Source organism: Liolophura sinensis, chromosome 1, assembly GCF_032854445.1.
Source record: "Liolophura sinensis isolate JHLJ2023 chromosome 1, CUHK_Ljap_v2, whole genome shotgun sequence".
Classification (NCBI taxonomy): Eukaryota; Metazoa; Mollusca; class Polyplacophora; order Chitonida; family Chitonidae; genus Liolophura; species Liolophura sinensis.
In genome coordinates, this window is record NC_088295.1 from 48561385 (window position 1) to 48586438 (window position 25054).

General features: G+C 37.5%; 1 protein-coding gene across 2 annotated transcripts; it reads left to right on the forward strand.

Annotated features, from left to right (window-relative positions):
* Positions 1 to 85: 85 nt before the first annotated feature.
* LOC135461784 (ATP-dependent RNA helicase DHX33-like) lies at positions 86 to 23489 on the forward strand. Of its 2 annotated transcripts, none has more exons than XM_064739014.1 (21): positions 86 to 117; positions 5151 to 5279; positions 6636 to 6796; positions 7314 to 7364; positions 8538 to 8609; positions 9076 to 9185; positions 9586 to 9703; positions 10246 to 10344; positions 11245 to 11330; positions 12511 to 12682; positions 13234 to 13331; positions 14210 to 14383; positions 15685 to 15775; positions 16335 to 16400; positions 17301 to 17389; positions 17814 to 17880; positions 18499 to 18603; positions 19311 to 19444; positions 20120 to 20186; positions 20324 to 20433; positions 22888 to 23489. In XM_064739014.1, the coding sequence occupies exons 2-21, from the start codon at positions 5216 to 5218 to the stop codon at positions 22964 to 22966; spliced, it is 2013 nt and encodes a 670-aa protein (XP_064595084.1). In that variant the 5' UTR covers positions 86 to 117; positions 5151 to 5215; the 3' UTR covers positions 22967 to 23489. The 2 variants fall into 2 exon arrangements, with proteins under 2 accessions (XP_064595084.1, XP_064595085.1); XM_064739015.1 differs by having other exon boundaries at positions 86 to 113.
* The last annotated feature ends 1565 nt before the right edge of the window (positions 23490 to 25054 follow it).

A 25054-nucleotide genomic window follows, 5' to 3' on the forward strand; every position in this document is an offset into this window, starting at 1 on the left:
AGCGATCTGTCCGTCTTTTGACTACTACCTCTTTTAACCTAAGTTCTATTTTTGGATAACACCAACGCGAGTTCATTCGGTGCGAAAAATATTTGTGCATGGCATCACACGTGGTGGGTAAGATATCCTGCTGTAAATTAACTGTCAGTAACAGTTATCACGTGACACTATGTGTTTTACTTATTACTAATTATTGTATATCAGTCATATTATAGCTTGGAATCAGAAATCAAAGTTTTGTCGATTTCTTTTTGGACAAGGCACTTGGCTGATCGCACACGGCCACAGTTGGCATACTAGCCCAAAGCTGAGCTGGATGTTCCTACGGTAACGCCCAGCCTCGGTCATACAGAATTCCATGCGGACAACTTCACTAAAAAAAACGGCTCGAATACTACCATATTTTTCCAACCTACCGATTGTAAAAGTACCTATTATTGACAAGTGCCAGGGCTGAAGGTGTAACTGAAAATGTAACGCCCGAAATGTAATATGTCAAAACCAGTATTGGTAAACCATCTTTCAACAGTAATCCAGCGGTTTAAAATTTTCGAATCGGACAACTCAAATCAACGTCAGATATGTTTGGAATTTTTTTTTTTTTTTCAACTTCAGGCAAGGTAATGGGGCTCCAAAATTTTCTTCTACCCAACATTTTTTTTATTATTAATTGCATACCCTGTAAACAGAATATTCGGTAGGATAGGTCTCGTCTCTCTCCATCTATGCTTCTCTTTCAGGCATTGGTGACCTGTTTTTTTGACCTCTCTGTTGTCTGAATGACGTTTCAGATCTCTGTTGCTGGGACCAGGTGACATTCGACTCGACGTTAAGCACACACAATGAAACGTGATCAGCTAAAATGCATATACAAAACACTGTCACAGGATTTTCAAAGGGTTATATTTGATCAGTGCAATACTAAGGTGTCAATAACGACAAGGCTTGTTGAAAAGCATAAAAGTAAACAAAAGTTCTGTTCATGGACAAATTTGACTTCTGCATGAGCTGTTGACTGGAACCTAGAAGTCTACGGGTTTTGTCTCACAGGGTCATGTTTGCTGTGGCACTGAAGAAACAGAGAATGATCTGCAGGGGGTATTGGAGCTGCATGTGTCTTTAGATCAGAGGTTAGCCAGCTGGGTCCATTAACAGGAGCCTGTCTTAAACTGGATTTTGATGGATTTGAGGTTAACAATGTGTTCAGTGTCGTATTTTTACCATACCTAAGTAGGGTGAAGGTAAAAGTCTGCTCCTGTCAGGCTCTAAGCATGTTTGAATATCCAGTTTTTATGATCTTTGTATAAAAAGTACATGCTTGAACTGTGAGTTGTCAATTTCTGCCAGAAAGTATTTTGACAGTTTTGATTGTAGGCCTGATTGTTTCAGTTTAGGAAGGTATCATGATTATGTGCATTTATATTTCTAGAGAGATGTACATGTAAGATATTATATCTATAATATATTTGTGTACAGAATAAGGTTAGTATGTATGTCATCCCGTAAGCCATAAAATGCAATTTACATCTTGCATTGATGGGGTGTCCAAGGCCTCATGGTAGGCAGTGACCCACAAGCCTCTCTCCTATACAAACGGTGTTGATGATGGTGGGTTTTCCCTAGGCCCAGCCCAGTTTACTCCAATCATAATGCTGGCCACCGTTGTGTAAGTCAAATTGTCAGATTGAGAATGGGGTAAAAAAAAAATCAAATAGATAAAAAAAAATTATATAATGTCGATGCAAACAGAAAATATGTACATCCGATGTTATATAATGCAAAAGTGACAGATAGAAAGTGGGCAAGTGAAACACTTGATCGGGATGACATTTGTGACAAGTGAGTTATGTTCCTTTCTGATGTGATATTTTGTGTTTTCTCAGCGGATTACATCTTTAGAGATCAATTAGCAGCACCAAAGTTTCATGATGACATTATACAATAAGGACAAGTATGAATGAGCATGTACTGCAAAAACAATGTCCCAACCTAACCATGATAACACAACTGTTTTCCCACAATAGTACATATATGAGCCAGAATGAGGTATTCTCCATGCTTTACTCGGCAGCTGAAATAGCTACATGGGTCTCACTAGCTCAGGTGGCTGAAAAGCTGGCTCACTGTGACAATCAGGACCTTAACCAATGAGGTTATGTGGTCAAATCCAGCTGTGGGTGTTTAGGCCGCAGCTTTAAGCACCTTGATGTTTACTCCCCTTGTAATGGGCTTATCCCATTGTTTACAGGGGAATGCCATGGAGTAATTAATTCTAGATTGGCCAGGGTTTACCTGCATATCTTATTCATTGTTATAAAAGGTAAAACTAGTCTTGTCTCTAAGTAATGTATAAATATATGACATATGCTAAACACCCCTCCTCCTCCCCACCCCCCACCCCCCACCCCCCACACAAGCTGGATTGTCTAGCTCACCTGAAAGAAACTTAAAACGTTTTGTCATTCTGACTTTAGTCTATAATATTGTATTTATTATTTGTCTTAATAACTTTCTCTGAATGATACAAAATAATTCATACATTGAAGGACTGTCTACCTAGCACTGTAATAGAGAGGAGTGTAATGAAAAATGTGATATTACACTATGAGGTAGCAATGTACATAAAATAAATAATATACTAATATGCATGTGATAGCAGACATGTAATAACAAATGTGATATTACACTGTGAAGTAGCATTGTTGATAAAGTAAATAATATAGTAATATGCATCTGATGAGAGACATGTAATAACGAATGTGATATTACACTGTGAAGTAGCTTTGTTAATAAAATACATAATATAGTAATGTTGCACTGTAACATAGCACTGTAATGTTGTAATAAGAGAAATGTAATAACAAATGTGGTATTACATATTAAATGTGTAAAAAAATTATAACTTGTGAAGGATATCCAGATATTTTTTCTTTAACATGAATAACAGAATTGCACGTGCATGTACCATTGATGTTGAAGTACGCAAGTTAGTCCTGAGTCAGTTTAGCAGATAAAAATGAGTACATGAACATATATGTAAATGTGTTTATGAAATATATTATTTTTCTTTGTGCATGTAGGTTTGTATTTTATTCTAATATTATATCAAGTAATTTTTGGATAAGTGTGTATACCAAGTAGTACATACAACGTTACTGGTTTACACAAGCACTACTTAATGTAAACACTGTAAAAAGTATGTAATGAATGAACGAATGATTGATTGATTGATTGATTGAATGAGTGATTATGGTTTAATGCAACTTTGTCAATATAGAAGTCATACAGTGGTGAGAAATGGTGTGTAGACCCTTGCTATATACCATATGCATGTGTATGTAGGACATACACATGTGTTTGGGCATACACATATCCAAACTGATGTTAGACAGGGTCATCATGGCCTAGACAGTACATGGTGGACCCTTAGTAATAAAACTATACATGTATTATTGACTCACCATAGTCTCTGTCCTTAGTCCCCAGGAAATGTTGTTATGTCGCGCCAACGAACACTGTAATAATCCCAATTGTTTATAGCAACTCGTTTCACAAAGGTTGCTGGTTTCAGCATCTTGGGGTTACAGGGCTTCTTATAAAGTCGTGATTACAATAGGTGCAGCTAAATGCTGGGGTCTTGCCTAATGCCTGTATTTAGTGATGACCAGCACTGACCAGTGTCCAGGCATGTAGTTAGCGCAGCTATTCCCGCCACTGCCTGGTCAAAACTTGGTCAAGCTGATATTTTCCCAATGATCTGACCACAAGGGATCTTGATCTGCCGAGGGCCTTGAAGTGGGGTAGTGTTTCATTGGGTTTGGTCCAAGAAAGTGCACTGGAGAAGCAGTTTTTAAATTTTTTGTGGGTCAGCAATAGACTAAGTTACTTAACATTCATGGCACAATTCTCTAAATTATTGCTGAAGAAAGTTCAATGAGTTGGTCTGAAAGGGCACCCCACTGGAACCTCACCAGGTTGGGCATCAGCCTTGTCATGTCCCTTTGAACTTTGGCTGACCCTTGCTTAGCCCAGACAACACATCCCCTGTCCAGTCACAGTGTACTTAACAGTTCAGTGGTCATACACACTGGTCAGTTTACATGCACATGGCTGCTATGCACTCTGCATGTATGTATGGTCTGAGATTTTAACACACAACTGCATCTGCTGTGGTAATTGATGCAGCTGTTTGCTGCTGCTAGTCAACAGTATCACCATAGTTTCACAAATATGATTTATGACTGTAAATTGAGGACCAATTTATCATTTGTGTTAGTAATGTTTTAACAGTGGAAATTAGACATTGATTACCAGTTGAATTTGTGTAATCAATGAATGTCATGGGACATGTGGTGCATGTCATGTTGACTTGGCAGCTGGAGAAAGCTAATGTAATTTATGCATTCAATGAGGATCATATTCTACAAAATAATTATTAATATTACATGCATGACTTGAAAAGACTAGCCGAAAACTATAAGGATGGCTTATATTTACCTCAATTCAGGGATGAGAATTCTCAGCTACATGTAATTGTAAAGGTAATCGGGATTTTCAAAATATCTACTCTTTGACCAAAATTCCCACACTAATGGTTTTGCTTATGAAAGTCTGCTAGTAGAAGAAATTTCGGCTAATTTTGGTGAAACAAGATTCTCTTCTGGGGCTATTTTACGGCTGGTCAAACTTGTGTGATAAGACCTGTATATTTAAATATTTAAAATTGACAGACGATTTAATCAGTAAAGACCAGAAACTAATGGGAATGAGTTTGCAGGCTCAAATCATGCTCCTGTTTTTATGCAGAAGATTGAGCAGGAAGATTTTAGAATGTAAAGGTTTCCATTTGTCCCGTTTTCCTCCACCCTTTGACCTGACTGATGTAATAGCAGTCAAATATTCAAGTAAAAACTTGTAAAATCAATGCCAAAATTGGTAATGAAGTTCATTATAGCTTACATCATCAGTTCTACATATCAGTAATTGAAGTCATTTTGTAGTGAACCATTTGTTTTAACATATTGTATTCACATACATTGTATGCGGTGAAAAAATATCACATTTTAATGGGTTATATATCACTATTCCCATTCCTGTAGCCATGTCATATCTTACTTTTTTTTTTTAACTTTTGTTCTGTATATTTTCAGTCATTTCCCGTGAACCAACCAATCAACTGTGACATGTTCAGACTGCTTTCCTCTAATTGGCCACCATGAAAATGAAGGAGGAGCTAAAATCTCCTCCAGCCAAGCGAAAACGTTTGTCTGACCATGAGGGTAAGCTTTTTAGATCCAGGCAGTATTACATGTGCCTAATAACATATTAAAAGTGAGGAGCGATCTGTGGTCTGGTGGTTAAATGCACTTAAGGTGCGAGTTCAAAGCCTTGGACAGGGAATTTGTAGATTCCCGTGGCTCATTGCCGGTATTGGCCGTGGCGACAGTAAAAGGTAGATGATGCTCGTGTGACAGAAAACATTATCTAATGTTTCTTTTTTAGAACACTTGTCTTCCAGACTATGGTTTGCATATCTGCTCATCACATGTGGGAAAGTTCGTCGGTAACTTGCGCTATGTTTTTCCTCCACCCGTAAAACTGACTGCCATTGTATAAGTGAAATATCCTGCAGTATGGCTTTAAGCAAGAATGAAACAAATAATTAAGTATCAAAAATAAAGAACTGCACGCACAGTTTATTTTCCCAACGGATGAACGAAGCAGTCTAAAGTAAAACTATAATCCTGGATTTCGTCTGTGAATTTATCAGTTGCTGTGGTTTACCTCATACACAAAGCTGATAGCTATTGTAACGCTAATTGTGTCATAATCAAAATCATAATTTGGTCTAAAATGCCAAATAAGTATAAATAAAGCCAATAAATGCTGGTACCTGTACCATCATTGCGTTTAAATGCTTTTTTTCATTACCTTTTCTACTAAAATGCAGAATGACCTACAGCATTTTGTCAATTGACATCCCCCCAAATGAATTAGATTATAGGTAGAAGTGTATTTTATGTGTTGCTAAAAAATGTTTCTGATCAAGAGGATAAGTGTTCAAATCTGGCTCTTGATGACTTAGCTACAACTATAATTCTGAAGGTATTTCACATACCTGAGGCGATGGGATTTCTTCCGGTCTCTGTCCTGTTTCTTGTGGCCTCCATCCAGTTTCCAGTAGCCTCCATCCAGTTTTCTGTGGTTTCCATCCAGTTTCCAGTGGCCTCCATCCAGTTTCCAGGAGCCTCCATCCAGTTTCCAGTGGCCTCCGTCCGGTTTTCTGTGACCTCCGTCTAGTTTCATATCTTCCCTGTCCAGTTTTCTCTGATCTCTGTCTAGTTCCCCCCCCCCCACCGATCTCTTCTGGTTTCCTCTGCTCTCTATCCGATTTCCTCTGCTCTCTATCTGATTTCCTCTGCTCTCTACCTGGTTTCCTCTGCTCTCTGTCGAGTTTCCTCTGGTCTCTGTTCATTTTTTTTTTTTTTTTGGTGCCTGTCCAGTTTCTTACAGTTAAATATATGACTGCCGTCATACGTATAAAGTAGTATCGAGAATGTTTAAATTATCTATCAAATAGATAACAGAAATAGTACAGAATAGAATGCTCAATCATTACAAGCACTGTATTTCAGGCACAAGCCCTCGAGGTCTCCCTTGCTCCAGTATTCAGGAAGAGAGGCGGAGTTTGCCCATCTTCCCCGCTCGCAGGCGGATCATCCAGGAGATACAGATGTCCAGGTCTGTGGTCATCATCGGTGAGACGGGCAGCGGAAAGACGACACAGATACCACAGGTACCGGACGCTGGGCGTCTGAAGTGGCATGAGCTTGTATGCCATTGGCCTATAATATAAAGGCAATATGGCATAAAGTGGGTGTTTTTTTGTCGGTAGTACCATTGAACATTATCTGATGAAAAAGCTTGCTGAATTTAAAGTAGCCAAAACAGCTACATGTACTTGAATTGCTGTTTCTATGAATTGCTGTTTGTTTACTGACAATGCTTGACTCTCTTGCCATTCTTGGCTGTGATGGCAGGTCCAACTATCAAAATGATCACAGCTAGGATTTCTTGGCTAAATAGAAAGCGTGTCGTGTTTGTGTAATTGGTTTATTTTGAAATGTCTTACAGTGAATGGCTGGCTATGTTAGCCCTGTTATTTGTATGATCAGATTAAACATAATTAAAAACCTTTTAAAATCACTGAGGCTTGAATAGGAAATAAACATGTTCAGTTTGCAGATGCAAAAGTAAAAATGCAAATATAGCTCTGTGAATGGTCATGGTAAACAAGTGATCATTTTTTTCAGTATTTATGGGAGGCTGGTGTGAACAGAAGTGGTATGATAGCTGTGACACAGGTTAGTTTTAATTCTACTTTGCTCCGAGTTGAATGTTGTTGAGACCAGGTATATAGCCCAGAACTACACTTGGCTGCGGCAGTGGCTAATGGGCGATGACATAAAAGATAACATGGGAAGGTACATGTGTATTTGGAGATCAACATCACTGGATGATATCCCCAAGAGTATGCCTAATAATATAAAGCCGAACCTGTATCATGTTAAACCACAGAGCAGATCGTAAAGCGCAAGTTAATTGTGAACATCGAAAATTAAAGTCTAGTTTTGGAGTTGTCAAGCAGAGTTTTGCATCAACTCTCTTGGCTGTTCAGACAGCATTTTTACCTACTGTCTGCTGGAGTAAAGACTGTAAGCACAAGGGAAACAGCAAAATTTCTGTCTGTCTACGGACTCGAGTTCTTTAACACATCTATGATGCTTGGTCAAAACTAAGACCATTACACATTATGTTCCCTTTACTGACATAATTACAATCATATTTAGTAGTTAATTTTTTCTTGTTAATTAATACACTTCTCTAATATTCACTGATGAGATGTGTGTTCATATTGAAATTGTTTCAGCTAAAGTCACTGTTCACTTAACATTTCCTGGGTGCATGCATCATTGACATTTACTACATTTTCATGTATACTACGCTCCTCTCTGGCCATAAGAGGGAAGGTCTGCAGAAACCTGCGGATGGTCATGGGTTTCCTCGGGCTCTGCCTGGTTTCCTCCCGCCATAATGCTGGCCGCCGTCGTATAAGTGAAATATTTCTTGAGTACGGTGTAAAACACCAATCTAATAAATAAATAAATAAATGTATACTGCATTGTAATCTTGTCTTTATTTCTGTCTCACATAGATGTACCCTAATTCTACAACCCTTTTTGCATATGAAAGAGCAAATTTCAGTGCAATTTTTGCTCATTATAGGTTTGATTTTAAACACAAAGTGCATTGTTTCGATTGCCCAATGTCAGGACTTCACAAAAAATATAATTTTACCAGTCTGCACAGCATAATGCCTTCAGAATAACACCTTGCAAACATGTGAAAAGGGGAAGAATTACAGTATGCATAATGACTTTGCCTTAAATTTGTCTCTTCATTTGTGGAATGCATAATTTTTGTTGAATTGGTCTCTTATGGAATTTAAATTATGGTGTCTGTGGTCACTGTTGTAGCCAAGACGGGTGGCGGCCATTACTGTGGCACAGAGAGTTGCTGAGGAGAAGAAAGCCGAGCTGGGAAAACTGGTAAATGTCCTAAGCGTAATATCACATGTCCTGCGATGTCTGAGGAGAAAGAACATTTATTCAGATTTGTATCATACCTAAGACTTAAAATGACAATGAGCCAAGCATGGGCAATCAGTTTATTGTCAGTAAAGTCTCTGGTGTCTTCAGCATGGTATTACAGTGAGGCAGTACTATAAGTTTGTCTGGCATGCTGCAAGGAGACACATTTATTATCCAGACATTGTCAAAAATGACATTTTTCAAGTTAAAAAAATGAACAAATTACAGAAAAAAGGAAACATGTAAGTTTGTAAATATGTAAGTTTACCTGACTTGTTTGTGACCAAAATGCAGACAACTTTGAATAAAACTTTTGTTTTTGCCTCCACTGAACTAGGTTAACTTTGCATGATTGAATTTAGTGTATAATCAACAAAATAAAGCAAAACTGGATTTAGTTTTGACTGTTCTTCCTTTGCTTTAGGTTGGCTACTCTGTCCGTTTTGATGACATGACCTCACCTCAAACCAAAATCAAGTACATGACAGATGGAATGCTGCTCAGAGAGGCCATCATGGATCCGACATTGAAGAGGTATAAGTGTTGTTCAAGAATTGTGTTCTTTGGTTAAACATCAAAAAAGGTGTGTCTTGAGCTCATGGATGGTCATTTTCACAAGTTTTCATTGAACCTGTCACAACTGTCACTCGAAATGCAAACTTGACCATCCACAAACTGTACTGTTGCAAACAGGTCAGCTGGATGTCCCATTGATTGGTTACATGTCTTCAATCTTTCCATGACATCACAGTAGCTTTCACCAAGAGTCGAATGTGAAGTAACGTCACAAGTAGGATATCAGGTATCATTTATTTTGCTGCTTTCAGAAAGTTTTCAGTTTCGATCAAAATTGGATATGTACTTCCCAAATTCCATGGTTCTTTAAGTATGTTGTTGTAAATTGTTACCGCCATTATTTTGTTTTCTGTTTCAGATACAATATTGTGATATTAGATGAAGCGCATGAACGAACCATTCACACAGACATTTTGTTCGGAGTTGTGAAATCTTCACAAAGAAACAGAATCAAAGCAGGACTTCCACCTTTAAAGGTACAAAATGTCTGCTCTTTGTTTATTTATTTATTTCTTTATTAGATTGTTGTATTTCACGGTACTCAAGGATATTTTACTTATACAACGACAAGCGACATTATGGTGGTAGCCTGCTGTGTGTTTGTAATATGATGTTGGTGCCAGTTGTTAATTACTCTGTATGTGGATGTATGTCTTATTATTTTTTCTGAATCACCCAGCTCATGATCGCCTGATTGTTTCATGTCTAGAGAATAAGATACCTTGTGATGGATGTGTTTTGTAAAGCGACCATACAACGTAAACTTAAATTACAAAAAGTTGTTTCGTTTATTGATAATGTAACGATGTAAAGGTGCTGTTCAAATCATTTTAAAATTCTAACAAAAGCATAGTCTTCTTTTTAGGACGTTATCTTCTTGGTACTTTTGAAAAGCAGTTTATATCAAATTTAAATTGTCTATACTTGGTGTGTATAATTCATTCAAAGAACAACATATTCGATGTTCATATTGAAGTTTCAGTATTAGTGAATGACTGCTTACTATTGTTGTCCACAGATCATTGTGATGTCTGCCACGATGGATGTTGACCAATTCTCCCGTTACTTTAACAAAGCTCCAGTTCTGTACTTGGAGGGCAGACAGTTTCCTGTTCAGGTAAGTCATAACTCTCTGAGGGTTATCTCCCCTTATCAGGCACTGTCTTTGTAGTAATGACAAACAATTGACACTTTTGATACCTTTACTTGATTAGTGATCAAGAAATGAAAGCCAGCTCCTACATGCAAAGTGTTGCTCGCAGTCAGTATGCAGATACGACGTTATGACCACAGAGTGGCATCCCTTGGTGATGTTATGTCATTGCTTTATGGCACCAATCTGCCAACATAGAGTGGATAAAGAGAACTGATTAAAAATGATTGATTGGTTTTCTGGTTTATGTTCTTGGGTGGGTTTGAGCTTCCACTATTGCAAAAATAATGATGTTCTGTCGGTAGTTCCATCTTAACATGACTTCTGCCATGATATAAGATAGGGAAGTAGCCTGACCATGCCGTAAAGTGACATATTGAACAGGGGAATTATGCTGTTGTCGTAATGACATGACTCGAAAACCAAAAGTTCTTGAGCATGAATAAATAAATAAATGAAATCTGACTTTGTGAATGTTCTGTATCTGTAGTGTATTTCTTGACTCAGAGTTATCGTAATTGTAACTATGTTTGTATCAGAAGACTTGTGAAATAGCGAGGACCCTCCCTGGCTCAGTTGATTAGTGCGCTAGCGCAGCATAATGACCCGGGAGCCTCTCACCAGTGCAATTGCTGTGAGTTCAAATCCAGCTCATGCTGGCTTCCTCTTCGCCCATACCTGGGAAGGTCTGCCAGCAGCCTGTTGATGGTTGTGGGTTTTCTCCCAGGCTCTGCACGGTTTCCTCCCGCCATAATGCTGGTCGCCGTCGCATAAGTGAAATATTCTTGAGTATGGCTTAAAACACCAATCAAATAAATAAATAAATTGTAAAATAGTCATGGATAATAGCTATTCTCCTTACAGGTTTTTTACTCGTCTGAGGAGCAGAGTGACTACGTGTTTTCAGCTCTTGTCACTGTGTTTCAGATCCACAAGGAGGAGCCCCCAGAGTAAGTGATAGATAAGCTAATATTGCGCTTACATTTCTTCTTTGTTGTGAATAATTGATTATAGTGTCTTGCATATTGCTTATAACTATAAAGGGGAATATACATATGCAACACCTAATGCCTTTACTGGGTCCACTTTCACAAAACTTTGTAAGTTAACTGTTTGTGTGTAGTTTGTTTCATGAAAGACGTTTTCTAGGCTAGAGTGCCATAAGGCAATGTGATTAAGGAGAAAAATTATGAGGAACAGATTTCCGAAGTTTTGTGGAGGTAAATCTTGTTCATTGTTTTTGTCTCTTTTGTAATCGTGTAATTTCTTTGAGGTTTTCAAAAAAATGATAAATGATCGTATTATGACATTTACACACTCAGTTACTGTAATTTATTTATTTATTTGATTGGTGTTTTACGCCGTACTCAAGAATATTTCACTTGTACGACAGCGGCCAGCATTATGGTGGGAGGAAACCGGGCACAGTCCGGTGGAAACCCACGACCATCCGCAGGTTGCTGAGAGCTTTGCACATTCGGACGGAGAGCAGTTACTATTATTAATGTCATTGAGTGAGCGAGTGAACTGTCATGTACAAAAAATCATTCCATTTGAAAAAATATTGAAAGCATCTATCTAGTGATTTACTTTCACATAGATGTTGTGAAATAGTTGTCAGACAATAGTTGTTGACATCAAATTTCATGCTGATATCAAATATCCTGCTCTGAATATTAAAATTTAAAAAATGTAAAATTTTGTTTGTGAATTCTTTTTGAATTTATTTGTTTGGTATACATGATCTTTGTTTGCCTCTTTAAAGCTAATTTTTAGGGCAGGTACAGTGTTTATTTGACTGATATTCTATGTAATCTGTAAGATTTTTCACTTGTGCGATTGTAGTCCAGTTTTAGATGGAGTTAGCAAGGAGAGATTTCCTACCTTGTCAGATGCTAGACCTCCAACTGAAGTCTTGATCTTCAAGTGTGGTCTTCAATGTAAACTACAGCTAATTGAGGAGAAACTAAATTGGAATGCACATATTTGATATGCAAATTACACAAATACTTAATAGGACAAGTGGTTGCAGGTGTAAAAAAATGAGTACAACAACAGCCTTTTCTTTCTGCCACTGAATTTAGGTTGTTAATTGATCAAGCTGTTAATACAGTTGAATTTTAATTTCAGACAGGATATCCTGGTGTTTCTGACTGGACAAGAGGAGATTGAGTCCATGGTGAAGTCCATCCGTGACATTGCCAGGGATATGGAAGGTCGGATCCCACCCCTGGTTGTCTGCCCTTTGTACGCAGCTCTCCCGTCTCAGATACAGCTGCGTGCATTCCAGGCCACTCCTAAGGTGTGCGTCTTCATACCTGTAAGGTTTTAGGGTGTTGTAAACAACGGCATTGCTGAAGATATGTTCAACGAGTGATATTCTCTCCTACTCCCCAGTTTTTCAATATAAACCAGCAGAAACTACAGCTAGCTACATATACATGTAGTTGTTAGGAGATGAATTCAAAAGGTGCGTTGTGAATGTTGCACTGAGCATACATCGTAGTTACACTGAAATTAAGCTGAAAGGTTTCAATGAAAGCTACATTGAGCAGAGGAGAAAGCTGCCAAAGGCCTGAAGAATAAACAAAACAAAAAATAAAACTGGTAAGGTAAAAAAGTGTAAAAGAAACGGACAGCTTTTTTAGGTCAAAGAATACTTACTCTGTTCTCGAAAGTAATGTTTCCAAGTGGCAAAACTACTGAAATTTCCAATATTGGTTCCTCAAAAGTATGATTTGGAGTGGGCAAAGCAGAGCTCGAAATTTGATTTTATTGCTTTGAAGTTTATTCATTATTGCTTTGTAGTACATTCAGCAATAGTATTCAGATAAGTTTTTTTCTCTATTCCAGGGAGTCAGAAAAGTGATTGTGTCAACTAATATAGCCGAGACGTCTGTCACTATCCACGGTATCAAATTTGTGATAGACACAGGAATGGTGAAAGCTAAGTAAGTGTAACAGATAAGTAAACAAGCGCTATCCGTCCTCCAGAATGGAGTGAATTTCACGTTAGTCTGGTGGTATAAGCGTGGACTCGAAACCCAGAGATCGCTGGGTCAAATCCCCAGATGGTAAACCTTGTCACAAAAGTATGGGATGGCTTGTTTAAAGAGCTACTACAGTGTGAAGATCTGAATGTCCTAAAAGGAGGATTAAATGATAAGGATTGAGGTAGACTGAATTGCTTTCCTAAATTGTTAAAAAATAGCAGTGTATTGAAACGGCCGTCACTAGTTTTGGAAGAATGTGTGGAAACAAAAGTTTTTTGTCGTTTCCAGTTTTGCCTAGTGTGACGTCATGCAAAAACACTTGGCGTCACCCATCACTGACATATAGCAACAAATGACGTTATTCAAGCACGACTGCCTTGCTAGACAGCACATCTTCTTGATTCATCATCACATAAGGAACATTATCACGCCATATCAGGAAAATTTTACGGAAACTGACAAAGATTTTGTCTTTGGGGACTCTTCACTTATACCAGTTAAACAGTCTTATTCATCATAAATCTTTTTAAACACTGGTGGTAGCTCTGTTCCCTAGGGTGTCCTTCATATCATTTTAATATTTCAGCGTAGCTTCTCTGAGTACTGAATTAGCACTTTAACTTGGAAAACCTTACATACATGTACCTGGCATTGGTGAATTATTACTATACCCAGTTTACCAATTAAGTAATTAAATATAAATATAGTAATACTTAGGATAATTAACCAAAAATGCTTTCCTCACTAATGTCAAGGAAATAGAAATATTTTCTCTTACTTACGTGTATCACACTTGAATCCGTTCGTCTGAATGACTCTGTTTGCCATGGTTTTAGGTTATTCAGTCCCTCCAGTGGCCTTGACCTCCTGAAGGTCGTGCGAGTTTCAAAGGCCCAGGCATTACAGAGGACGGGGCGTGCAGGGCGCGAGGCCTCGGGGGCGTGCTACAGGCTTTACACAGAGGACGAGTTTGACAGGTTTAGCCCTAATACAGTGCCAGAGATACAAAGGTTTGGGCAAGACAAAGTTTTTTTGTGATTGAGAATTTCGTTCACTCATTTTGACTAGCCCCTCTGATTTTTTCGCTGATCGGATTGGTGTTTTATGTTTTGTGAGAATTATCTAACTTGCATATATCGTCGGTGTTTGTGTTTACGCACGAAAAAAACAAGCAGAGCCCAGAAATGACAGCTGTAATTCTTCAACCTTTTCTTGCATTTGCAACATGTTTATTCAAGCATATCCTGAGAACATTGTTCTGGGCAGGCTAACAAAATTATGTTTTTTGTGAAGTCCTGAAATTGGTTAACCCAACCAATAGTTTTGTACTTTTGTCTCTGAGGTTTGGCAGGTATCTGATAAAGGGAGGTAAATGTGGTTTGCTTTGTGTGCGCCTCTTTCATCCACCCGTAAACATGACCATTGTTATATAAATGTAGCATTAACACCAATCAATTCATCGGTCAATCTGACTTCCGATGTATGTTAAATAAGGAAAATACATTAACGTATTTACAGGCGTAGTTTTCTTTTATACACTACAAAGACAAAGAACATATGATCTGTGGACATTTTGCAGTACATAAGATGGCCTTTGATGGTGCACAATGGGCTGTATCAGTGCAACATTTAAAACAAAAAGGAGATGCATTTTTGTAGAATCTATGAACAGTGTTAGTGGAGTATGAAGTGCACTCTTTTTTTTATGTCTAAATGAAATAAAAGATGTGACAAAGTTGTTTTGGTTTGTTTATTTTTACAATTATTGCTGCGACAAAAAAAAAAAAACATTTAAAGGATTAGGATAAAATATGATGGTCTTTGCTGTCCACATCAAAATGATCTAATTTCACATCACTTTTTCATAAGAAATTCAGCTGTTTGTATTTATAAAAGATTTGGATTTTTTTAAGCCATGGCACTATTTGTAAAATTCACCATAACTCATGAAGTTACCTTCATTATCACAACACTGGGTGATTTCATACTTCTTTTCCAAGCTTAGATATTCTATTCAAGGGAGACAACTCGGGTAACTGTAGCTATGCATTGAGATGAATCACTTACACCAATATACTTCATCTCCATCTTTTTCATGTTTTTATGACCATTCTTGTAACAGATATCTATTCCTTAGGGCGATGTTACCAAAAGCAAATATTTCTGCCCAATAGTGAAATATTTTATGGCGTAAATTGTTGGGAAAATCAGTTCTGTGACTGCAGGCAAGACAGTACCTTGAAATTATATATTGGCTTGGGTTTTATGTCTAGATAATCTTCTCATTTTTTCCTGATTTATTCTCTTTCAGATGTAACTTAGCAGGTGTAGTTTTACAGATGCTGGCCCTGGGGATCCAGGATATTCCTAACTTTGACTTTATGGACAAGCCATCAATGGAGGTATGTATAGGCAGGGACAGTTTTACAGTTCCAGTTGTAAATATTTGTTTGGTGTTTTATGCCGTAGTTAAGAGTCAATTGTAAATAAGACAAAACATTATGCACTACCCATTCAGTTGTTGTTGTCCAACACTTAGAATGCACTTTCTGCGTGGTAAAAATCCATGAAGAAGATTGGAGCTCCTGACAATAACAATAACTGTCTTTTATCATCAGTATTTGTGTTTTAACAGAATTGTGTGTTGAAATGTCACAAAATGATGTTGTTGTGGAGGGAATAAATGTGCAGTGAAAGTCCAGATTTTGTGCAGACTCATTTGTGACTTATTGTTGTGATGGTCTTCATCTGCGGTTAATTCGATAACCATCATCGTCTGTTGATTGGTCTAAACATGCTCATATTTTAAAGTGCTGTAGATGGAAGAATACATTACACAGTGATCCAATCTTTTTTTTTGCTAAAGTTAGAATTCTAACCAAGATCTTATTATCTAAAGGACATGGAAACTGGAAATGATGAAAAAGGTGAAGTCTTCAAGTTAATTTGTTTATTTTTCAGTCCATTATTAAAGCCACAGAACAGTTGCATTTGCTAGGCGCTGTGGAGAAGAAAGAACAAATACAGGTATGCTTTAAGATGATAACATCTGTTCTGGCAAAAGCTGACAAGATTGCATCAGTTGTTTTCTATACCGACATATATACAAGACCAGTCACTTGCATTACAGTTGTGTTGTAAAAACTTGAAAAGTAAGCTTTGTTTAACCCATGTAATTGCTTTGTTTGTTTTTAAAGGGTTATAGATTCGATTCTGATTGGCTGACAGTGGATATAGGGTTTCCTGGGTTAAATCTTGCAGCCTTGGTCACGCTTGAATAAATATACCATACCTAAAATTCAGCTCAGGCAAGGCATAGCCTGGGCTGGCTTATCTCTCACACCAGCCAATCAGAGTCGATTCTATATTCCTTCAAGCTAGAAGTTCATTCGTGTAAGTAAGAGCAAATGAACATGGTCCTGAACACTTTCATTAGCTTGCCTGTACAAAATCTAGCAGTAGCTGATGTCAAGCCGGGAGCTTCAGCATCAGTGTCTTAACAATTGTAGAAGAAGTGTTAAACTAAATGTTCAGGCTAGTATCTCAAAAACTGCTGCATATATTGATCTCAGGTTTTACATACACATAAAACACAAATAACACATGGGAGTTGTTCCTGTGTGAGTGTTAATTACTGTAAATGACTGAATTCCTGACTTGTGCATTAAAATCAAGATTAAGGAAAACATTACAGGTGGTATCACAAAAATTGTGTCATATCTTGAGCTGAAGTTTTGCATTCATACATTAGTGTTGCATATATTTAGGCTCTTTGGTAGTCATGCTGTCAAAGCTGCTTTTTGTTAATTTGTTAATACTCTCTGTTTTTTTTGTTTTTTGTTTTTTTTTTCACTTTGGGAACTAAATGACATATTTTTTCAATGTTCACAAAAATGGATGTTGTTGTATGTCGCCATATTTTTTCAGTTAACTCCACTTGGTAAGAAGATGGCTGCCTTTCCCCTAGAACCCAGGCTGTCAAGAGTTATTTTATCTGCCAAAGATTATGGATGCCTGTGAGTAATTTGGATGATGCTGGGCATTTGTTTGAAAGGCAGCTCCATTCTAATCATAGAATTTTACTTTAAGGCTTAAATCCAACAGGTAAATCCATGGGAAGAAAAAAAAAGAAACAGGACCATAACAGATTTGCTGATTGAATGTATTGCTACCGGAAGGGTTTCTTAAAATTTGTATTTTTGAGTTCTCTCCTTCTGAGCTTTGTAGGGGTCCTTTGTAGGTGTCATGTATAATGTCAGGCCTAATGGCCTCCTCCAACTAGAAACATTCATGTAAGTGAAATCTTGTGAGGACAGTGTTATGTTCAGCTCACATTGATACAAGTTGTATTGAGCATGGGGTTAAAAAGTGACCAGTTAATCTGAGTTCTGTGTTGGAAATGCTTGAATGTAAAGAAACAGTATTTATTTTGTTTTGTAGGGAAGAAATCTTGAGCATCGTGTCACTTTTGTCTGTCGAATCCGTACTGTTTAATCCACATAGCAAGGTGGGTGGTGCTTATTTTTTGGCAATTTCCACTCATGGGGAGCTCACTGTGTAATGATTTTGCTCTTAAAACCCTGGGAAACTCTAAATACAGTTTTCATGTTTTTATAAATCTGTATTGAAATTCAAGACGCCATATCAGATATCTGGATAAATTTACCAGGACATAATGAACTTTAACACTTTGCATTTGTTTACTAACAAGTCCGCATTGCCTGGTGCTTTCCAAATTTCTTCCTATTTGTTGAGGTCATTAGCTTGTAGTGATTTCATGAGTAGTTTATTTAAAGTAATGGTTGACGACAGGCGTTTGCAGTGAATCGGTTTGGGTAGTGGTAAACAGAGAGGACAAAGACAGAACATTTCTCTTTTATAATGATTTATGTGGATGTAGGTGAATTAGTCCACAGGACCGATTAGTGTAACCAAACGGTTTATTATTCATCCGTGGTGTAACCGAATTATCAGTTTGGCAAAACCAAACATGTGTAAACTTATTTTGCCGGTACGCCATAGGGCCAATTTAGTTGCCCACATAAACCAGATCAAAATCAGGAAAAATCCAAAAAATATGTGAATATTCCAACTTCATGAGCGCTCAATGGCCCTTACATTACAGAAAGAAGAAGCCCTGGCAGCGAGGAGGAAGTTCATCTCCAGTGAAGGAGACCATATAACATTGCTGAACATCTTCAAGGCCTACAGGGGGGTTAATGGGAACAAGGTGAGTATTGTGTTGGTTATGGTTATGTGCTAACTGTTGTCTGGGAGGTCTATCATTAAAAATATGTTTGTTGAGCGTAACCTGACCCACCTTCCGAAAAAGAGATCTTCTCTAAAGTATTAATTGGCTTTTTTTTCTCTCTCTCGCTTGTTATTTTATTGAAATTTGTCTTTCCCATTAGACATAATAAAAAAAAAATTTCCTACTGACTGACCCTAATTTTTCGGATGGGGTTAAGGTATGCCAACAAAGACTTTTTGCAAATTTGTTTCTTTGTATATTTCATTGTATATTTTGGTGGACAGAATAAACAAATTTATATCAGGTGAAAGAGTCTTATTAATCGTGCCAATTGTCTGTCGTTGACATTTTAACTTCAAATTAAAATGCTTTTCAAAGATGGTTAAAACGCCGTGGTATCAACAGACCACATCATGTTATGACCCTTGCCCTCCATGGAGAAGCTAAAAAAATCATTGCTCCCAAAAAGCCCAGTAAGTGTAAAAACTGTGTCCAATGTCATAAACTGAGGTTGATCTGTCTCTAGGCACGAGACCTAATTTAATTTCTGAAGTTCTCTTACATTTTTTTTTTTCTATAAATATTTGCTGAGATGTGTCATGAAAGGAAATATTTTTAGGTTGATCTGGTTGATTTGGTTTTCAGTGTGTTTCTCTATCTGATGTCTTGTCTTTGTTCTCTAACAGCAATGGTGCCATGATAACTTCATCAACATGAGGAACATGAAGACGGCCATGTCTGTGCGTAAACAGCTCCGGGAGATAAGTGTCAGGCTAGAACTTCCTCTCCAGTCCTGTGGGCTGGACACAACATCCATCAGGTAAGGTTATCTCCAGGTTTGCAAAGGGTGCTATAATAAGTCTTTGGTAAGACACAGGGTGAGATTTGCAAGCCTATGCTTACCTGTGGCTGGAATGTCACAGTAGTTTTGTGAGTCAGACTGGATTGTGAATAAAAGGAAGAAGAGGAAACAAAACATAGAGGAATTGATGCTGTTTTGTGGCTGGAGATGAAAAATGTCCTACTGTACCATATGACCTTACTTAAATTTTAGGCAACTATTTTTACACATGGGTGTCTGAAAAAAAGTTTCACAAGCAGTTACCTATAGTAGACGAACAATGGAGAAAGTTGAGGTGTGGAATATTTTAGAAGTTCCAGAGTTGGAAATTCCAAGTCCCGTAAGATATATCTAATTTCTTACATTCCAGAAATGGACGCTTTAATTTTAGAATGCTATGTGAACATTTCATTGACACATGCATGCATTTATTATGTTTGTCTGTAGATGTCCCTGTCTGGGATAGTTTAAATTCAAATGCCAGAAGTCTTAATTACTCAGTAAAGATAAGTTAATCATTTATCTTAATGAACTCAATGAATTAAACATGAAACCAACCAACCAACCAAAAAAACACCAGCAATTTTCTAATTTGTGTGGCCAGTCAGTGACTTAAACTGGTGTTATTTGCATACAACTTTCCATGATTTTCAGGAAGTGCTTGTCAATGGGACTTTTCTTGAACTCCGCTGAGCTGCAGAAAGAAGGGGAATATTGTACTGTAAGTATTTTCATGTTAACACAGTTGAGCCAGATATGAAAAGGAGACAGTTAAAGAATCTTAAGCAGTCTATTTCTCAGTAATTTGTTTTTTTCATGTACCTGGTATATCATTTGTTTATTTTTTATAATTGACAGTTAACGAACCGTAAAACGGTGGCCATCCATCCATCCTCCGCCCTATTCAGATGTAAGCCTGCCTATGTCATCTTCAGTGAACTTCTGCAGACGTCCAAATGCTACATGAGGTAAGCTACAAGTCTTGTGCCCTGGTTTTAAAGCATCATTATGCCCTATAATTATACCTTCCTCAACAGACTTAGTGGGAGGTGGGGGACGGGGGGGGGTATACTGGAATCACTCCATCTGTCTGTCTGTCTGTCTGCCTGTCTGTCCGTCTTTCTGTCTGTAGACATGATTTTGTCCATGCATATTTTCCCAACCTGCTGCACCGATTTCGATGAAACTTACCACACATCATTACCCCCAATAGGTGTGCCTTCCGTATATTCAGATACATCTTCCCTATAATCTGAACTTATGCATGCTTAAGTTAATTTACAATCATATATTTACTTTCATAATTACTCCCAGGTACTTAGTGCAGTAATGGATTTTCCTGTACTCTAATTCCTCAACCTTTTTGCACATGAAAGAGCAACTTTCAGTGCAATTTATGAACACTTTAAATATTATTTTTGGAGACAAAACTACAGTGATTGGATATAGGCCAATTTCAGGGGTTCATACAATGTATATCAGTCTATACAGAATAATGCTTTCAGCATATACTTGAATAAACACCTTGCTAACATTCGGAATGGTTAAAGAATGACAGTGCACTGTATTCTCTTCTGATTGCTGCATTTCTCCGTTCATACTTGATGTACCAGTAGAGCAATCATTGTACATGTACACCACGAATGGCCCATGAAATAATCTATATGAAGCCAAACTAAGCAACATGATGTCCCATTATTTCTTTTAAGGTTTTGTTAGTTTTCTTTCTTTTATTTATCGAAATGATGGTGGACGGAAGAGGGGGGGGGAGGTATTTTGGCCTTCAGGATTCTTGTGTATTCAGATGCACAGCTGAAAATGCTGTTTAAGTCTGAATGGGTTGATATCAAAGGGCAAAGCCAGGCCAGGATAGCTGTTTTTTACATGAAGTTTATTGGAAATCACCCAAAACTCCACCAATATGGCATTACACAATAAGCTTACACTGTAGAGGAAAGCAGATGGGGTTTGTTAGTTACTTGCCAAAGGCTGGTGGTTTACTCACACCGGCACTGACTTCTACCCAATACATGTAAACTAAAATATAACTGATTGTACAGTTTAACATCAGCAAATCAATTGATCACTCAGTCACTCAGTAAAGTCTGCTACACTTCTACCATGAGTACACTTACAAATGGATTGACTGAACTCTCGAGTGGATGTTTGACTCAGATCCATAAATGTTCGGTGTGATTTTAGACTTCTGTGATTATTTGCTTGTCGAGCCTATTTATTTATTAGTGCCATTAGTAAACAAAAATAATATGCAGTATTAATTATGAAAAGATCTATGCACATTTAGCTGAATTTTTAGGTACTGCTCTTGTCCCTCTGATTGATCTATATTCTATTCCCTGTTATTGATCTGTATCTGTTATAAGGGGGAAACTAATTTTCAGCAGCTGTGGTTTTTCTTCATGAATCCGGAAAAGAGGGCAGAAATGCCTGTAAATAATTAAAGGGATGTTTGGAAGACTTCATGTGTCTTTATAATTAGATTTTGGGTCTAAAACTGCCCCGAAGGGTCAACAAACTTGGAGGCTGTACAAAAAGGAAACATTTACCAATCTGGCAGAATAAAAATATTGAGGTTATTGTAATGTTCTGTAGGTTTCTGTTGCTTGTGACAAGATTTCTGAGGTTGTGGTGGCATGTAAACATGCTTTAAGATGTTTTTCTATCTACATGTACTGAGGCTGGTAAGATTATATTCTTAATAAAAGCCTAAAGTAGCCAATGTCATTTCATAACTGCTGCAGAATTATGGCTTATGGCTTAATGCCACTTCGGCAATATTTTTGCCAAATCACAGCGAAATCACTGTGTATGAAGAGACATACATTACATGTAAAGTCATCTTTCTTTTTGTATGCGAAAATGTTTAGCACAAGTATGGTAGATTTGATATCTGTTATCTTTATTTTTATGAGGTAAAAAGTCTCTCCATTTAGTAATAGAATAACCCTTATTCAGCAGACCAATATGTTATAACTCGGCCATAAAGCCAGATATTGGTAAACAAAGGTTTGTATTGATTTCTAACCCACATCCATGCAATTTATTATTTACGGATGAAACAGCACTGATACTATGTCGGAGAGAAATATTAAACTGCGGAGATTTCATTATTTATGAGCAGTTCCAAAGGCAAACGTGGTGTAATCCTGCCAAAAATATCTGTCAGAAAAATAAATAAATCACAACATTTTTGTCACGTACATGTTTTATAGAGGTTGGAGAGCCACATATGATGTTCGCTCGCTCACTCGCATGGGTGAATTTAATAAGGAAAACGACAAGATTCCTACTAGGGTGTTCACAGAAGATGATAGTGGCTGTTTTATCGGCGTTTGGTCATTGCGTTTAAAAAAAAAAAAAAAATTTAATTACATTTCCCCTTTTTGGTTTTGTCATTCCAGAGATTTGTGTGTGATTGATCCGGATTGGCTTCACGAAGCAGCTCCCATGTATTTTAAGCGGAAAAAGATGAAAACCTGATGGAAAGTTTTTTGTCATGATGGACTCACATGTTTTTTCCTTGTAATATCAGTTTGTCTCATTGAAGTGTACGTGTTTTTTCTTCAAGCCAATCATAGCTGTAATGATACTCCATCATGTAGACTTACTACTCTACTGGAGCCTGTGTTCACAAAGCTAACTTCTATTCTTTCTTTACATACTGAAATATCTGAAAATGGATGCTGAACTTTGGCTGAAATTGTATTACTGCTACACTGAATCAGAGATCAAAATTGTATTGGTTTGATTCAGATATTTAAGAGTTTAATTAGGGTTACAATTTTAGTCTAAACGCAAGAATCTCTTTGTGAAATGCGCCTTTGTGGATTGCTGGTTGGAGTGTCAGCATTATATGCCCTGGTTCTGAACTCTCCTTCAGCAGAAAGCGGCCGTTAAACTCTTGAGGTGGATGTTCAAATCCAGCTCTCACTCTTTCGACTGAGACATTAAGTCACGAGGTTTGTCAGGTACCTGGTTATTTTACTTGATTTATTTGCTCGGTGTTTTATGCTGTACTCAAGGTTATTTCACTTATATGACGACGGCTAGCATTATGATGGGTGGAAACCGGGCAGAGCCTGGGAGAAATCCACGACCATCCGCAGGTTGCTGGAAAACCAGGTACCTGGTGAAGATTGTTGGTTTACTCCAGGCACTCATGGGTTTCATTCACTTATAAACGTGACCGTAGTCAAATGAGAGAAAAATTCTGGAGCACGATGTAAAACACCAATCAATCAATCCTTCAGTAAAGATGCACCCTATTGCACATCTGTCATAGTTACTTGACTGACAACAGCAACACTGCTTTTCGCCAGAGGTGACGAATCAGTGGATCATGACCTCACTGGTCAAAAGCTTTTGGTTGGGGCCCTTCAGAACTATGTAGATCTGTTTTCTCTTGGCCTTTCTATTTGTGTAAGTGAAATGTTCTCAGGTATGGCACCAATCGAATAAATAAATAAATAAATAAATAAAACAAAGCTCTGTGAAAGTGGCCTCTGAAATGCTGCATTCTGAAGATCATAGAGCTGGAGACAGTAGATTTGCAGACTGTCTCAAGCAAATTCAAAATTATTGCAACCATATAGATTTGGTGAGGGGAGAGGGCTTTTATTTTAATGGGATGTTATTCTGTGTGTAGATTGATAAACATTTACATTTGGTCAAGTTGTTTGTTTATTGGTTAAAGTTGTTAACGTTTCCCTTCAGCTGAAAAATCTGTGCCACAAAAAGTACCAGAATATGAATGAGACATTAACAATGAGACATTGACAATGAGACATTGACAATGAGACATTGACAATGAGACATTGACAATGAGACATTGACAAAGCATGTACAATTTGCAAAGCTGTGATGTTGACTTGTAATATCATAACCAGAATCCAGTAGATGCACAAACTGCATCAAAATGTTGTTTTTTTGTTTTTTTTTATGAAAGATTAAAGAGTATAAGTACATTTAAATGTACTTTTACAGGTGCCTTAAAAGTAACCTATTACCTCATCATTTGTTTTACTTGCATCTATAAAGATGGTAAGCTGTCTATTGCATATAGAACAATCAGGAGATAGTATAGATATGAGTGCTGTCAACCTGTAATTGTCCGCCAACTTGACCAGAAGACTGATGTCAATGCCAAAGCCACTCAGACCAAAAAGTTTTAAATAGGAGAGGTTCGAGTTCAAACTCTTACGTATGGTAGCTAAAAGCCCTTCTGTACCATTTGATCGGACAAAAATATTGGGCAAGTGTTTTTGATTACACATGCTTTAACCTGAGCATCTGAAAAATATTTCCCTCAAATCTATCTATGGTAGATCCACAGTGGATAACATTGAGAAGCTGAATGTTTTGTTTTTGTTTAAACTTTAAAGTTCCTGAAGCTAAGGGTGTAATTTGGGCCTTTGGAACATGGTGAGACAATGGTGAGATAAGTAAATTAGTGTCAACAAGTAATGCCTAACAGTTTTTACATGTCATTTGATACAGTGGGTCTTCTGTTACATTGGAGTTTGGTCTCGACTCTCCTCTATTGGCAATCCTGATCTAGTCTCTCGTTCT